Source organism: Centroberyx affinis, unplaced genomic scaffold, assembly GCF_046629955.1.
Source record: "Centroberyx affinis isolate AG114_WGS23_722 - 3 ecotype Tasmania unplaced genomic scaffold, CSIRO-AGI_Caff_v1 ptg000261l_1, whole genome shotgun sequence".
In the NCBI taxonomy this organism is placed as follows: domain Eukaryota; kingdom Metazoa; phylum Chordata; class Actinopteri; order Beryciformes; family Berycidae; genus Centroberyx; species Centroberyx affinis.
Window position 1 is genome coordinate 114,208 of NW_027278943.1, and position 18,525 is coordinate 132,732.

General features: G+C 44.1%; 1 protein-coding gene across 2 annotated transcripts in view; it reads left to right on the forward strand.

Annotated features, from left to right (window-relative positions):
* The first annotated feature begins 5,617 nt into the window (after positions 1 to 5,617).
* Positions 5,618 to 18,525, forward strand: part of ext1c (exostoses (multiple) 1c) — a 63,179-nt gene continuing 50,271 nt past the window's right edge. For both annotated transcript variants that reach the window (XM_071546006.1, XM_071545997.1), the window contains exon 1: positions 5,618 to 6,748. In XM_071546006.1, coding sequence (XP_071402107.1) covers positions 5,802 to 6,748 — 947 coding nt within the window. In that variant the 5' untranslated portion in view covers positions 5,618 to 5,801. The remainder of the gene's footprint in view (positions 6,749 to 18,525) is intronic.

An 18,525-nucleotide genomic window follows, 5' to 3' on the forward strand; every position in this document is an offset into this window, starting at 1 on the left:
CGTTTCGGGTCGCCTGAACCTCGGGTGTGTTCAGATTTTTCCAGGTTTCGACCGATGTTAGCGGTTAGTATCACAAGACAAACAGATAAACCTCCACCACAACCTCAGTCAGTCAGTCAGTCGCCCCTGCTCAGGTTATACACACTCAGGAAGAGATACAAGTGACATACACACATTCCTGGCTATCCTGCCCCCTCCAACCCCACACACAAACACACACACATATACACACACATATATACGGTCCTCGGTCACGTCGTCACATCTCTCAGGCCCGTAATGACAGAGTCCAGGGTTTAATTTTAGTCCGACCGAGCCTCTCACCTCACCACAAGATTTGTGTTTTCTTCAGAACACTTCATTTTGCTGAACTAATATATGTCGCCAGCTTTAGGCCTGCAAAAACACACATGCCAGATGTGTGTTTAAGTATAGTATAGACGCACACACACACACACACTCAGAGGCACACATGAGCACGCACAGCCACAAACGATCACACAGCCACACACAATAACACACTGAAATGCCTGCTGCCACCGAACACTGGCATGAATCATCCCATCCCCACAGTGTAATTACCCAGGATTTGTGTCACTGTATGGTGGGCTTCTATCATTCAGGTAGACACTCTTTCTAGGCGAACCAAATCAGCTGGGAAGGAATGGAGATTTCATTTTTCCCAGACATTTGGCCCATCCAGTGTCAGTTTACAACCCGCTTTATGTCGCTACCCAAATCATTTCAGACATAATAATGCTGCCGCCGCCGCTTCTCTCGCCGTGGCGGTGACTCCTCTTCCCAGAGAATGACTGTAATGGGAGTAGATTTCATTTTGAGAGTTTACAAGGTCAACTGCGCTCAGAACTGGTGCTTTGGCCAGAAAGTAGCAAACTAAACAAATATAAAGTAAAGCCACACCATGCCCAAAAATTATGCTATTTTAAAAATTATCCCATTGATCGAAAGAAAAAAAATAACTGACAAATGCTGAATTTCTTGCACAAGGCCATCATTGGTGTTATCCATTTCAGCTAGTTTATTTTCTATTAACCACTGCTGAATAAGCTGCTGTGTAAACACAATCCGAGAGAGACAGATGAGATGAGAAATTTCAATTCCATCTCCCTGGATGACAAGATGGGGTAGTCTTGTGGGAAACGACAGCAGGTAGAAGCAGTTGAGCGAGTCCCTTAAGGCCCTCGGAGAGGAAGAGGAGGAATGGGGTTGAGGCCCAGCTGTCACCCACACTATGTAGTCGTATCATTAAGTTTTCTCGTCTTGTCTTTTCCTCCCTCTATACCCCGCAACCTTCGTCCAACCTCGCATTTGTCCCTTTATCCCTGCTTGATTTCTTCCTTTCCTTTTCCCTCGACTGTTGACTTCCCCATTTCCTCTAAATCTGATTACATTCAATAGGAAGTTCAATCCTCCAAATCAAATTACATTCAATCGGAAGTTCAGTCTTTTAAATCAGAATATGTTCAGTGGGGAGGCAGTTCAGAAACACAGATTCTTTCTTCCCATGTGTTTTAAGGAGTATGTGTGTGTGTGTGTGTGTGTGTGTGTGTGTGTGAGAGAAAGAGAGAGCATTAGAGAGAGAGGTGAGTAAGGTGAGTAAGCAACCAGAAGACAGTTGAGACCGAGCGCTACTCCTTTGCTGTGCTGGTATGAAACACAGTGTAGCAAAGTTGGTTTATCCTGTTACCTCTGATGGTACATGATCCCCCTGCTACCTTGTGTTCTCTGATTTCAATGGAGTGTGCATTATTCCATTATTTTTTTTCCTAGAACTCTTTGCAGTGTTGACACAATTTCATTGCTTGCTCAGTACACTCTAATTGAACCTTCCTAGAAGTTGTACTTTTCTTTGCACTCAAGGCAAACAAATGATCAAAGAATTGTTGGTCTGCTTGGGTTTATTCCTCCTTTTTGTACCCCCCCCCCCCCCCCTCTCTATCCCCCCTTTAGAGGATGAGGCACGCATAATTGAAAAAGAAAAACAGCAGGGAAATGGTATCGTTTTTAAGTAAAACCCCCCCAAGTCAGCTTAGGTAATCGGCGGAGGATAGCGAAGGGAGGGGAAAGGGGAGGAAAGAATGGAAGGAAGGAAAGATGGAAGGCAGGAGGAGAATGAAATGCGGGGATGAAGGAAGGAGGAGTAGATGGGAAAGAAGGGATGAAGGAAGGAAGGAATAAAGGAAGGATGGGTGGAATTGAAAGGCTCTAAATCCTGCTCTCACCTTTCCCTGAACCCTGTCCTTCCTCCTTCAGGCTCGTCTATTCAATGAGCCCTGTGGCCTTTTCCAGTGCTAGTCACCCAGCTATAATGATCCATCATTGATCCGTGACAGAGGGACTTCTCTCACCACTTAAAGCTACTTCCCTGTGCATGTCGGTGTGTATTTGCTTGTACGTGCACTTGTGTGTGTGTGTGTGTGTGTGTGTGTGCTAGCAGATTTGCAGCTCCAGTGTTGCTAGGCCTAGTCAGGTTGAGACTTGCCCCAGAGTTTCACTGCCCTACATTCATCATTAACGCTCCTTGCTAATGGCCACATAATGCTTAATGCCATCCTCTGCTGTAGTACAGTTTGGTATTACACATATACCAGACAGGATGGTAGGGAATGATGTAACACTATTCAAGAGAGGCTTCCGCACACCTAAGGCTGTAATACACAGGCAACGTTTTGAGGCAGCGGATAATTGTGGTTAGTTATAAAAAATAATGGTTTTCTGCCCTTAGCCTACTAGCCCGTAATGTTATCCTCAATGGTTTTGTCCTATTCACACATTATCATCCATGCTGAAACCGGTAATGCCTCATTGCCTCAGAATGTTCCCCATGTACTGATGTCATTTTAAAATCAATTCAAATTCCCACTGTAATTTTAAAAGCCAGATGAATGAAGGGTGTCAAGTGAGACGTTTTCAAGGAATGGTGTCTCAGTGTGAAACAGCACAGCGTAAGTTAGGCATGGAAATGGTTCCCCGCTGCTGCCGCTGCTGTTATTGTTGCAACAGTAATGGAGAGAGAGACCTCAGCACACTTTGATCAATGTAAATATCCTCAGCGGCTGTTATTTCCGCAAGACAACTGCAAGTTCTAGTTAGGAGGAGGACATAAGGGATGGCATCCTCATGTGAAATGGCACTAGATGTAGGATAAGGAAATGGAATAAATTCTTCATGCCCATCATCATTACCACCATCATAATGATATCCTCCATCACTTTTCTATTACACCTTCCTGTAATCACTATCAATTATCACCAGAACCACAAATCACTGGGACAGAGCCGGTACAGATGTCTCACTGGAGTGTATCCTGAAGAAGATTGAGTTCTAGTTCAACGCGTTGGTGGCAGGGGATATAAAGCATGAAGGAAATAAAGAAAGGAAAATCAATGTCTTAACTAAAGGAGCAAGTGAATTATTGATGAAGAGTATGTAATGGGATCCCAAGTGTCTATTTCTCCACAACTTAGTCTGCTTGCTGCTCACACTGCTACAGTCACAGCCAGAGGAGTAGAAGAGGGGAAGGTGCCAAAAACCACCCACCAACATCTCCATAAGCAGATTAGCCAACCTGAATTGTCTGGCATTGTGTGGCTCACACTAGAGGCTGTGGCATTCATGTACCCACCCCAACACACACACACACACACACACACACACACATTCAGAAAAGCACATGTGCACACACGCGCAGACACTGCTGTCACACCCAAACCACATTATCAAGCATATGCATGTACAAAATACAGCATGTTCAAAAACATACACACAAATACACCACACACTCTGTTGTGTTTACATACACACACAAGCGTACAGACACTGTCATTACACAAAGATCTAAGCATATCCATTGTCACACACACACACACATACACACATACACACACACACACACACACAGGCCACCTTTCATTCACGTATATGTAACACAGGTGGAGAATATTCACAATGCATACAACTCTATGCACACTATGCACTACTATTCACACAGAATTGGATTTATGTCATGTCAGTAAAAGCCACTCAATTCAAACATAAAACCACATCTTCCCTGTCCATTTGACAAGTCAGACAATGCATTGTGTACCCACATCACCTGTGTGGTATTTTTTATTGCAAGCAGAGAAGGCAGGCATCAATTCTGCTTGGCTGGAGAAGAGGTAGAAATGAGGAATGTGAATGAGAGGTAGAGAGAGCAAAAGAGAGGGAGGGCAGGTGAGACCTGAAAGCTGCCTTTGTGTGGCAGCTGGCAGTAAGAACACTGCCCTTCACTGTGAGGTGTTCTTGACACACACACACACACACACACACACACACACACACACACACACACACACTTATGATGGAGAGTTATTGGGGGGGGGGGATGCTTGGCGAGAATATAGGGTTGAGAAACCGTTGCATGTTTGCAAATATAACAAAAATGCCTTCTCTCAGTCTCTCCAAGGTGAACGGACATTTCAGAGCCATAAAGTGCCTCTGTTTTCCTTCTACTTTTCCAAATCTCCATTTCAGACACTAAACGCTCTCCCATTTTCTCCTCCACTGCACCTCAACTGTATCTGGCTCAGTTCAACTGGAGCTTGAAGAGCATGATAATATCTGGTTCTCCTGTCTACCGCTTCAGGTTTAGCATACTAACGCAAAGCGCTGTTCCCGAAGTGGATGTCAATACACATCACAGCACATATGAGCCTGCAAGTCTCCAGTTACATTTATCTTTTCTCACAGCAAGAGTGGAAGGCACAGAGGGATGGAGCGGGAAAGAACGCAGACTTTATGAAGAGATGGTTTTGATGTGTGGCTAATCATGGTTGGGTGCCTCTCTGCGAGTGCACAAAATTTGAGAGAGTTTGAGATTGAGCGAGCTTTAATGTGTATTTTTCACAGGAATTTTATCAGTGCTGGGCTCAGACTGAAGGTTTTTTCTTTACAGTTTTAAAACCCTTACTGCACTGTCTGTGAAACTGTACTCAGCTGTGCTACTTCAGTGCTGTTTGATTATACTGTATATGGTTTGCTGTTGTGTGTGTGTGTAATACACACATAAACAGGCACATTCGCCTGGTTATGTGTGTATTATATGCGAGCCGGGTTGCAGATTGCATATGTCTTAACTCCTTAGGGTGTTGTGTTGGCAATAAAAAGCTATCCAAATGAAAGCCTATACTCTTGGCATTATAAAAGCGCTAGTTAGGCCATCACTTGAGACAGCGGTTTTATGACTAATCCCAGAGTTTGTCTCGGTGTTGTTGTTGGTGGTGGAGCAGCAATACTGGCTGTGTACTGATCTGTATTCTTGTTTGTTTACTTCTCCCCAGGAGGGGCCCTGCAGACAGCAGCCGCGCCAGGCACCATGAGGCAGCGAGCTTGGCCTGAGAGAGAGGAGAAATCACCCTTCATCACTCTCAACCAGGCTGGGCAGCGGAAGAAACACACACAGCAGCAGCAGCAGCAGCAGGAGCACACGCCACAGCAGAGACGGGCTAACACACACATCTGAGACTACCGGGGAGAGCAAATGGGGAAGACAGAGAGCGACTGAGAGAGTGGATTCGGTATCTCAGATTGCGTCATTCTAAATGGCTAACTGGACTGGGCCACACTTAGAGGCAGCGATGTCCATGTTAACACATTGTCCTCCATTAGACCCACCTTGTTAGAAGTCACAAGTCAATCCCGTGCCCCTGTGAGGCTAGAGAGCTGAGGGGCAGAGGAATAGAAGAGCAGAGGACGAGAGAGAGATAGAGGAGAACAAATAGAGACTGTGACAGGCCCCCATGCAGGCGCGTAAGAAGTATGTTCTGCTGGGCTTGTGTGCGTGCTGCTGGCTGCTCCTCTTTTACTGGGGCGGAGGAGTCCAGGTACGTCTGCTCCGGCTGCTGACACGCCAGCGGGGCGAGGTGGTGCGCCCCTGGCCCAACTGGACCGACCGGGCCTTCCTGCCCCGCTATGCCCACCTGGACGAGCTCCAGACGGACCCGGGGACGGCCGAGTCGCCCCGCCAGCGCCGGCAGGCTTGGTCCGGCATCTATAAAGACAGCCGCTGCCGCATGGAGACCTGTTTCGACTTCTCTCGGTGCCGCCGGAGAGGAAGGGAAGGGTTCAGGGTGTACGTATACCCCTCGGAGAAAAATGAGCGCGTGTCAGAGAGCTATAGGAAGATCCTGACTTCTATAGGTGAGTCGCGGTACTACACTTCGGACCCCCGCGAAGCGTGTCTGTTTGTGCTAGGGATAGACACCCTGGACAGGGACCAGCTATCGGGGCAGTTCGTACCCAATGTGGACGAACGTATCCGAGGTTACCCGCTGTGGAACGACGGGCGGAACCACCTGATCTTCAACCTGTACTCGGGCACCTGGCCCAACTACACGGAGGACCTTGGCTTTAACATTGGCCAGGCCATCTTAGCCAAAGCCAGCCTCAACACGGAACATTTCAGGCCGGGCTTTGACGTCTCCATCCCCCTGTTCTCGAAGGAGCACCCCCAGAAGGGCGGAGAGCGGGGCTGGCTGGTGCGGAACACCATCCCGCCGCGCAGGAAGTACCTGCTGATGTTCAAAGGGAAGCGCTATCTAACAGGCATCGGCTCGGACACCCGGAACGCCCTCCACCACATCCACAACGGGAAGGACATTGTCTCGCTGACGACGTGCCGCCACGGAAAGGACTGGGAGAAGCACAAAGACGCCCGCTGTGACCATGACAACCTGGAGTATGAGAGGTAAGACAGGGGTCAGGGGAAATTAATGAGGTGATGTTGAAATGAGAGGTGAGGTGTGGGTCAAGGCGGTTCAATGGAAGGATTTATAGGAAGTGATGTCATAAAGGAGTAGCAGGCTTTCTTTTTATAATGAGAAAATACACAGTGGTGGTGTTTCTTTTTACTGGATTCTTTTTTGGACTTTACATGCTGTTTTATTGGTCTTCGTAGATGTCGCTGATTTTCTCTAAGCAATGTCAATGGTAGCTTTTGTGTCCCACTGGTTATTTTCCTCTCTCTTTTATAGCTGTACAATTTGACTGTTTGGGTTTATAATGTTTGGCAGTTGCTTTATAAGATCAAAGAGACTTAAGTCTCTGGAAATTTAGATACAGGTCACACAACAACAATGCTTCTATTCTTATATAATTACTATTCCAAGTACAATTAAGCAAGAGTTGTAATGTGCTTAACTTCTATAATAACTGACCTCGAACCCTTATATAACTCAGGTTATAAATGAATCTCATAGTATAGTAGACCAACAAGTTCCTTTTGAGTACAAGATAAAATTTCCATAGAGTATGGCCTTAAGATTGGTACAACAAGAGGCACAGTACAAAAACAAGTGTGCGTGCAATTAGTTCCATGTGTGCAGTGTATTTACTACGTTTGGGCAAACAAATAAACAAAGCCGCAGATAATTAATTAGATTTTCAAACCAGCAAAGGTGAACCAGAACAAAGGTTGCCACAAGGAAAGGCTCTGCTTATGCTACCAGCCAGAATCCCCCAGAGAATGAACTATTAACTTCTGAGTGCCTGTAAGGTTTAACGTTTTTCATGTTGCCTTGTTGTTGATGCATCCAAAATTAACTTTATTATTGTTATACAGCTATTGTTGAAATTGTATTTTGGCACCTAGTGGGTGAAGATCAGGGCAGGGAATGGGCAGAAGACACTGGGAAAGAAGAGATTCCAGCAACACTAAAACCAATACATTTCGGCACAAGACATGTGCCAGGAATTGTAAAACAATTCATACAAAAGCATACAGCATATACAACTTGTCAATTCCAGCTGATCGGCATCAACCTCATGCTCTGTGTGGGTATACTTTCAGGAAAATCTCTCCCAGAGAGCAGTTTTCAACATTGAGAACACCAGTGTTAGAGTTAATAATGAAGAGCTTTAGGAAGCACACCCATCTGCTTCATACAAGTTACAGCAGCTTGATAAACATCCTCCATATGTAGTACCCTTCACCGGTCCCTACTGGCTGATTAGAGCTCAGGCACTGTCTTAAAAACAGATGGAACTAAGACACATATACTCAAGAAAAACTGTAGGAACTCTTTGATTATAAAACCATTCCCTCTGAGTCTGAACATTTAAGGTAAACTCTCCAAAAGGCTGCCGTTTTTCTAATGCAGTCAACATTAACACCTCTTTGGCTGGGTTTAATCTGCTCTGTTCAATACCTAAGAAAAGAAGGAGGAATTGTGGTAATTATGTTCATTACAATGTCTGGAAACTGGATTAGTTACATCATTTCTCTAACAGTTTTACAGGTTATAAAACTCTTAATGTGTGGTATACATAATGCCCATATAATATAATGTCCATTCACAGGATGCTTGAAAGAATTTACATTCTTATAGTGTAATGGCAATTACCACATGTAGAATTACCAAGTGGAATTGTACCTGTAACGTCATTAGAAATGACCTCTTTGGGGGAGGAGGGGACATGCTGTAACCGCCCTATTTCTAATATTGCTGGTTTTGGGAGTTTTGGGGAATGGGCCAGGGAACTGTCCCATTGTTAAGTTAGCCATTTTATTTGAATTTATCAGTACACCCCTGACCCGGTGCTGCTGGAATCTCTTCTTTCCTATTCCCACAGTTGTGCCAATGTCCTGTTTAGCTTTGCCAAGTAATTATATTGTCTGTATGGAAGCGGCACATTCGTTAGTATGGATGAGCATTAGGCTACCCAGGTGTGCAACAGACAAGTTATTGTTTTTCTTCTATTAATGGGTTTACCGAGGAGTAATTGGTGTAGCCTATAATTTAATATCAAAGTTGAGCATGCAGGGTGCTCTTTTCTCCACAAAGCAATCAATGCAATAAAAGATGGGGGATTTAGATGGAGATTTATCCACAGTCAAAACATGCCAACCTCCCTAACACTGTACTTGTTTACTGCAACTCCAAATTGATGTTTATTCCATTCGGGTAATTATTTATTGACCTATTAAAAATGTAAGTAAGTTTAGACTATTTCCCTGACACTTTTTGGCAATGCATCCACCAAACTACTGCCATCACAGCCAAGCTTGCCTGTGTGCAAAGTTATAAGACATGCTCTCAGTAGCGTGCACAATCAACAGGTAATAGCAAGCCTCTGGAATTGATAAACACATCCAGTGCCAATTTCCATAATTCCCTCCTTCTATTTTGTGCTCCCGCCTTGAAACACCCACAAATACATATGCAATAAGGCAAAGCCGCAAAGAACAGCGGTGTCCTGATTGACCCATTTTTTCAAGCCCAAATGCCCTGTGTGCTGTGTTAGTTGATCAGAAAACAAGATTTTTGTGGCCACTACTGGATTTGCTCTAGTGCAAAACTTTAGTACATCTGGGTGTACTGTATATCTGCTGAAATGTGATTATAAGATTGCAGTCTATTTGTTTTTTCATATAAAAGGTCAGCACTACCTTTATTATGCTGTACAGTTGTAATTACGTTGTTGTTACAGAGCAAGAATAATATCCTATAACATTGTCTCCCTATATTTTACTCCTACTTGCTTAATTTACTCTTTGCAAAAAAAAAAAGAAAGACTGAAGTGCTGGGAGCGCTCCTCATTATAAAGTCTACACCCATCCATTCATAGGAGGTACCGAGAGCGGCATAGTCTATTCGGAGAGGAGGAGATGAAATTCAGTGAAGGAAAGAATGAAAATAAGGAGTCTGGGCTAGAACGAGCTGTCTGTTGAATTATCACGATTCCTCTGTAGGGCTAATAGAATAAGACCAAGGAGCAATTTCAGAAGAGCATATCAGTATCTAAGACTGTTATTGTTCCATTGTGCGGTATCAATAGACAAAGATTATTTGAGTGTTCAGAAGTTTTTGGGGGAACCAATCCCTTGTCTGATTCAATACTAGGCTTTGACAAACAGGGAGCAGAACAAACTTGGGTCAAAACCAGCGCTGGAGGGATACAGATGTATGTATAGCTGGAGTTATTTGAAATTGCTCAAGGTCTCACAAGAAACAGCATTTTGAATCAGTTCTGAAACTTGCTCAGCACCCCTGATCCTCCCCACTGTACTTTGCTCTTTTTGACTGCTTCTGTACGGTTGAAATGCTTTTTTTCTCCGTGGGACTGATAGAACTGTCTTGGCATGAGGGAAACCACTGATTAGTCCCAAAAATGTAAGCCATGTCTACAGTGGGGACGTTGGAAGTGGTTCCAGGCGCTCTCAAACAGACACTCAAAAGTAACCGAGCGTATTTTGAAACCATACAATACGACTTTTTATAGATTTTGCCCCAGGAACAGCAGTTAGGTAGCACTTCTAATCCAAGCACAGCTCTAGTCATGGGCTATAACTAGCTACCTTAGGCTTGTTTACATTGGGCCGGGCAGTAAGGGGATGGAGCGGAGTCCCAGCTCAACACTGTATGAAAATGAGCTCATTTATTCCACACAGCCCGCTACTCAGACACCCGGGTGGGCAGGGGGTGTTGGACGTGGAGGAGGGGGGGGGGGGGGGGGTAGTGAGGGGGGTTGGGGTAGGGACAGAAGGAGAGGAGGGGGTCCCATGTGGTATTTTGTGGTGGATGTGGATATGGCAAAGGGTCTAAAGGGTGTAAGGGTGTGAATGGGGGAGGGAGGGGTGTGACAGCAGCCGTTTGTAAGAAAAACCCAAAAAGCTGGATGATTTTTTTTTTTTCCTTTTGTATGAAGTCTCTTTTTCTTTCTCTCTTGCTCAGAGTTGGAAATAGTTTTTGTTTTTTTTAGCTTCGGAGAGAGAGAGAGGTAAGAAGGAGGGATGGGGGAAGGGAGGGAGGGGAAGGAGGAAGGTGTTTGGATGTGAGTTAGATCCACCTCTCTCTTTGCGTGACACAAGCGTGGGGAGAGAAGAAGGGGATTTCTGAGGGGGATAACATGAGAACCGTGGAGACGGTGGAGTCAAAATGAATTAAAGAGAGAAAAAAAAGCCATGACAATAAACTAACTGCAGGAGCAAGGTTTCTGAAAACCATGTTATGGCCAGATCTCTGCTCCATCTGTCTGTCTGCCTGGCATGCTCTCCCTATCTCTTCCCTGTTTCTCCTTATCCTTCCTTCACTCCTTCCCACCCTCCCTTTTACATTCCTCACTCTTCTATTTCCCTTTTTTTCAAAACCACTCAGTGTCTGAAAAGCTACCATACACTCAGTGTCTGTGTGTTGATCCGTGTCACCATGCATGTGTCTTTGTGTGCGTGAGTGACTGTCGCTGCGTCTACTGGCATGAGATTGTGTGTGTGGCTGTGTCACGGTCAACGAGGCTCTTAGAAGGTGCCACCAGGTTAATGAGCCCATGCATCTGGTACGCCAGCAGATTAGCCCCGAGGGACCTGGACAAGACAGCAACGCCAGGGAGAGAACGAAGAGCGTGGGAGGGGGAGGAGGAGGAGGAGGGGAGGAGGGGGAGGGGGAGGGGAGCTGGACAGGGCAGACAGATCAATAGACAGTCAAGCATGACATCATTTTTCTGCCCGATAAGGGATTGCGGATCCCGCCCCTTGAAAATGAATAGGTAAAATGATTGACTCAACCTACATCCAAGGCAAGTGGCAATTTTTGAATATTGACAATTTTGCTTTAGACGTTTCCTGGATTATGGCTTTCTTTATTTGATAGGGTGGATTTTGATGATTTTGAAGCTGCAATAGAAAAAGCAAAAACTGCTAGCCATAACCTAGCTTAGCCTTCTATCATTTGTCCCTGATATCACTTTTTTTGAGTGTCCCTTTCACTCCATACATTCTCCCCTATGGCAGTGTCTATTAGTAACCTGACATAGATATAAGATTTAAAGTCCCCATGAAATGAATTCCCATTGCTTTTATGTCCTGGAAAACAGAGTATCTGTCATGGTGACCTCATGCTGCACTTGTAGGCTTAAATGAAAAATTCCAACCAACAAAACCATCACAGGTTTTTGAACAATCCCGCCCCCTCCGCCCCTCCCATCAAATAAAACCGCCTCCCTCTCCCTAACTGATACTCCATTGGTTTAGGCTTTTGAATAATCCCTCACTGCGTTATGTCCCGCCCCAAACGTCCTGTTTCAACAAGAAATGCATCAAATTGTTTGTGAAACAACAATAACGCAACATCACCACGACTGTTAGCAAATAGTTTTTAAAAAAATGTTTAAGTCGAAATAGCTTTGTCCCCTGTCATTTCTATTAACATGATTTCACTCATTTAAAGGACGGAATGATTGGTAAATGGGAACCAAAAATCCTATTAATTTTCACCGTAGGCCAAAAAAAAGGATCTGCATAGGATTTGAAAGTTCCTGGTCTATGGAGTGGGGCATGTAGTGTGTATGGGAATGTGCGTTTGTGTGTGTGTGTGTGTGTGTGTGTGTGTGCATGGATTATGGATGATGGGAGGAAAACAGAGGGAACTAACACACAGAGGAGATGGAGGTAGGACATCGTTGTACCCAAGGCAATGAGAGGGGCAAGACAGAAGAGAAGAAAAGGAGAATGTCAAGCGATAGACATGAAAAAAAAAGGGGAAAAAGACACAGGGAGACCGCAGGCAACGTGAGGACCGAGAGAGAATGAGAGGGGGCAAGAGGGAGGGTGACAGAGCGAGAGAGAGAGAGACAGAGACAGCGAGAGAAAGGGAATTGGAAGAGAGGGGATACTTGAAGCAAGGGAGAGGCTGTACTGCAGCCTAATGGCCTAGTTTCCCCCACTTTAGAGAATTCTCTCAGAAAGGGAAGAGAAACCTACATTGTACAGTGAATGTAAATGAGCAAGCGTGTGAAAAGAGAGAGGGGAGGAAACAGGACAGGGATTTTCATTAGACACACTTGCACACACGTGCACGTGCACACACACACACACAAACACACACCATGATGAACCTGGGGATGGGCCGTAGCAGCAGTAGTTAAATTACTTCTAACACTTTAAATATACATAAATCCATAATTTTTGTGTTATTAAATGATGATAGAACAGCTTAGACATAAAAAAATACTTAGCAAATTCTCAGCAAAAAGTACCACAGTAAAAGAAAAGTCCTCAGGTTCCATTTTGGCCAAGTGAGAACCTGTGGGTGTTTGTGTGTGTGTGTGTGTGTGTGTGTGTGGAGAAGGGGTGGGTGGAGGGGTTGAGGGATGGACAAACCGAGAGGGAGAGATTGATGTGAGGAGAGGAGGTGTAATGGCAAAACGCTGTACCGCTCTGTTTGGCTTAAATGGTTCCTATGACAACGGCCTTGGTGTATGAAGGCTGGTGTCAGGACCGTAGGTCATTATTCATGACCCTCCTTGAAGGAGCTCAAGGTTGATGAGGGAGAGAGGCAGAGGGAGAGAGGGAGAGAGGGAGAGAGGGAGCTCTCAGATCTCAAAACCTGGATAACAGTACAGGATGCGTGCAGCATATTGATAAGTAGAAACAGAGGTGAAGGATTGGAAGAGAGAAAGATTTAACAGTCGGTGCATTTGGGCAGCAAAAAGTATTGGATGTGCAGAAACAGAAAGTTAGAGGGGAATGCTTTAGAAATGTTCTCATGCATAAGTAATGCGCTGTTGTATTAGGATATGTGCAAAACTGTTATGCTGTCATGTGCATGTAAATATGATCATTCCTGTAGAAGATTTCAGCACAGCGCTAAAAACTGAATCAGCATTGGATCGGAAAACAACGTTGGTGTTATCCGCTGGCACACATCATAAAAAGGCCTCAAGGCCCCGATCGCATTGTAGTTACTGCTTCCTTGTGTGCACACAATTTACATAAATATGTGTGGGTGTGTTCGTGTGCACTTTGTGTACGTATGTGTGTGTGTCCCTATACTATTTGTGTGTGTGAGTTGAGATTTTGGCAAGCCAAATGAGAAATGCTACAGCCCACTGTAATTAGGGCCTGTGAAATTGTACCTCTGGAGATGATGTGGTCTATGTGTGTGTGTGTGTTTGTATGTGTGTGTGTGTGTGTGTGTGTGTGTGTGTGTGTGTGTGCGTGTGTGTGGTTTTGTGTGGCCCCTCTCTACTGTTTTTGTCTCTGTTTAGAATATGAGAGAAATGAGAGACAGTCTTAAGATTCTCTGGCACTCACACACACTCCATCCTCCGTTCTTCTTCCCTCGCGCTCCTTTTCTTTATTTCCAGCTCTTTTATTTCTCACACACACCCTTCTCCCTCCCTTACTGTGGTTTTGTCAGGTCAGGTCAAACTCACAAAGGTGCAGCAAAGGATACATATCTTTTGGATCACTAGCCAATGTGGCTAATGGATTCCAGAGTTATCAGCCCCTCAGATTTTTCTCAAGCTGATTTTCTGCTGATTATTGTTTTAGCCATAACTATGAAACTAAGAGAGGTAGAGATACTTGATTATGATAGCAGTCTGTTTGCAGGGTCAAGAAATGAACTGAACCTAACTTCTCGTTCCCAAGGTTGTTCCTCCCAACAGTGAAATAATTTGTTTTATACTTCTTCACCTCCCCTCCCACTGTCGCTGACGACTTCAGTCATTTTTGTCTCCTTCCTTCTCTTAAACCCCACTGTTTCAGTTTGTTTGCCATTACTATTTAGTTTATTTTCTTTTTGCAAACATTAGTTTTTTAAGTTTTTTTAATTTACCTATCTACCTTTGCCCTCTCTCCATTCAACCTGATGACAACAGCTTGCTGTTTACAAGTTGCACACTGGCGAAAGAGCAGACCAGTGATATTGGACCCACTCACAACATGCGCCAATCAAAGCCTCAAAGCCTCAGTACTGTAGAGGCTTTGGAAAACGCCAAAGGTATTTTTCATGCAAAAACTAGATCAGAGAACCTCCCTCGCCAAAATGTCTGGTAGAGTTACCTGCCATCGCCAGATTTTGCCTGCATTTGGCAGGTGTTAATTTCAAGCCCTGGATACGTAAAAAACAAATGAAAATAAAAGAGAAAAAAAATTCTATTCACGATGAAAGATATGAAGCTATGTGTGTGGGTGTGTGCGCATGCACGCACATGTAAGGGTCTCGTTTACACAATTTTTTTACTCTTCTTCAGCTGCTGTGTCCTCTATACAACCTGTCTCCCAAAACTTTTCCCAACATCTTCTACTCCCACTCTCTCTTTTTATTACAGTGAGGAGTCCTCCTACAGATGACACTCTACTGCAAGCCTCACACCATTTTTCAAAGTTCCAGTATGCATATTTTATTAATGGGCCCCGCCTTTCCATGAAGGAGAGCTTATCTGACAGCACTGCTGTGTTGGTAGCGATACACACAATTGTTTTACACGCAATTGCCTTCGTTGCATGCACATGAATGCACATATGCACACACACAAACACCGACAAACAGTTTCCTCGTTTCTCACTTGTCCATTTGCTAATCTACGCATTCCTGTTCCCACACGCTCTCACGGACGGTCGCCCCGCCACCCATCCCCCTCCACTCACCCTTCATGCATATTTTGATGAGCCGGACAGCATGTGAAAGGTTAGGGGAGGAAAGGTCTTACAGTATATGAGCTCCAGAGTCAACTGAGGTTTCATCTAATCCAAATCCGTATGAAGTGACGCATCAGGAGTCTCTACCACAGACTGTGCCCGAGCACGCTGCCTTCTATAAGCAAGCTGTTCCTAGCTAATCACCTGCACTATTATTGATTCAGTCTTCTACACCTTATGGTGATGGAAATGTTTGGAGCATAACATCAAACAAAAATCTTTTCCTTTATCTCACTAAGCCGATTTGCCGCTGTGCTTCCGTTTTCATCCTCACCTACCTATACTCTTTATTTGAAGGATTTCATTCCACAAAACTATATATCCATTTCAATGAAACATTGTCACCTCACGAGCTGTGACTATTTCCAAGTACCTATAAAGACGTCCTCTAAAATAATATTACTTCATAAGAAAATGACTTCAGATAGCCAATAACTTAATAAGTTAATATGATAAGTCAACGCTTAAATTGGACCCAAGAATTTCCCCTCACAGAAAGACATTTCCCTCCAATCTTTGTATTTTCTCATCCTCAAATCATTATTCCCAGTCATATTGTGCAGCTGGTACAGTCCAGCTGCTTTGAAAGAGATCACTGTAGCTGTAATCCGTGGCTTTACTACCCTCTGTCTGTCGGTTGACCTTACGGTGTTCAGTGATTACAGACCTATGTCCAAATAGTAATCATTTAAAAATACTATGTGTGCTCGACTGATCTTCCCAGGTGCTTTGGAGGTTATGGCAGGCATAACCTCAATTTGTTTGAAAGGATTTCAAGATCTATTTGAACCAGATAGACTGGATGAGTAGTGCTATGTAGATACAATAGGTACTTACTTGTTAATATGGGAGATAGGGTTTGTAGCAATGGTAATATGTCTGAACGAAGTTTAGAGCGAATGCCTAGCCACAGCCAAACATTTCCTTTAGGCGGGCCGAGGTCTCTGACATCCGTGATGGCTTGAACGTTGAAACATTTGCACTCTGCCTCTTTGCAATAAAATATGTATTTTTGCATAGTGTATGACTTTGGGAATCGTACTGAATACAGAAACCCTTTAACATGAATTCTGTGGGGATGAGTTTTGCATAGTGTTCAACGTTTGTGCAGAAGGCAAACGCCTGGGGATAAGAATAGCATGCCTGAAACCCTGTAAGCCTAAACATCTCTATGATCCAGGGAAGCCTCTCCTCTGGTTGACTGGCGGATGTTTGGTTTCCCATAAAGGAGTTGCGATGGTTTTAATCTGGTTTGTGATATTACGAGTGAACAATCAGAGTTTTGTCTCACAGCGTCGGCTCTATTATCAGATAAACTTAATCTCTGCTGAAAGATAAACATACCTGATCTTTATCGTTTGCACCTGAGCAGCGATAAAGGGAACTCATTCGCCTACTTGATTAAAGATGACAAAAGGGTGTTAAGGAGATCTTCTTTCCGTGTCTGCAAAGAACAATTCACTTAAGTAGGGAACGCATTTCAAAAAGATCAACTAATGTTCAAACATATAAGTTGTAGAGAGAATGTTCATCACTGCATAGACCAGTCACAGAGAGTAAAGCATCTATTTTCACTGTCAAAATAACATCTCGTCATCCCTCTGTGCCCCATGTACCATAGCTGATGTTTTGTTTTTCTCATGAGTGGGTGGCCCCCCCTTAGCAGGATCTGTCTATGTGGACTTCAGTCTATATTGAGTGGGTGGTTCCAGTCTGTCAGGTGCCTATCAGGTTTCTTAAGGAGAGCCGTTTGGCCCCGGGGCTCCCTCACTAGTGTGGATGTCCCTCTTAATGGGTGCCCATTCAGCGCCCTAATCGGGCCCTTTATCAGGCCCGGCCAGCACCGCGGCGATCATAGCAGGAAAAGCCCTTGGCGTCCTCGCTCGCTTTTGTCCAGGCCAACTGGAGCGGAAAGGCTTTGACAATGTAGTTGAGAGAGGGAAAGAGAGAGAGAGGGAAGAAGAGAGAGAGAGAAAGAGAGAGAGAGAGAGATTTCTCATTCCTTATGCCATTAAGGAGCATAACCTCCTCTCGCTGGCCTGTTTTTCACTTGTTTACTCGGTTTTGATAGCATCCACTTGACCCGTGACCCCAGCAGCAAATGTCGTGAGAGTTTACGGCCTAGTAATTACAGAGACAAGGAAGATGAGAGATAAAAGATATCTCTCAATTAAGCCCTGCGTCGTTCTGAAGACATTTTCCTGATCTCTGAGATATTATCTCTTTTAAGAAAGACCCTTTGAATGCAGTGATATCAAAGGGAAAACAAATCATATAGGGGAAAATGGAAATAAAAGGCATGTTTGTTTATGGCTAATTTGAACTTTTTGAAGAGGTCTGGACAACCTGACCAGAAAGAGAGATGTGCAGAAACAGCATGGGTTTAGAAGTTTAGATCATTACTGTGGAAAAGAAGCCAGCAGCCAAATCATTAAAGACAGACACACAGCATTCAGACCAGATTTTGCCCCAATTAGGCTGTCCCACACACGTTTTTGAAGACAGATTTTTTTATTTATTTATTTTTTTTTCAAGCACTTTCTCACAGGACTCCAGTTTTCCAAATTTGTCTGAGATGGCTGCTTCGGTGTAAAATTAGGTCAAAAAATATTGTGTAGCGTAAGTTTGCTATAAACTGAAATGGCTTTTTAATAACTTCATTCACTCTTTGATGTAGAATGAACTGCTCCCATTGGCCCGTGAGATTCCCATTGAGATGAATGATTGACACATTGTGATAATCCCAACCATTGTAGGGTTCAAAGGCCTCACTAATACATGGTGCACTATCAGGGTTAAAATGATCTATGTACCCCCATCTTTAATACACAGTGGGGTATTGGGGTTAAATTGGGATTTGAAAAGGGACAGGGGGGTCGACCCATCTAACTACCCCACAAGTAGGAGCTATGTTCATGCAAAATAGATGTTTCCTTCTGTTGCTATATCCTGAAGTACATTGATTAATTACACTCATTTGCCATACCCATCAAAGTACTTCCTTGTTATGTTTATTTTTTTGTTTTTTATCCCTTCAGACAGTT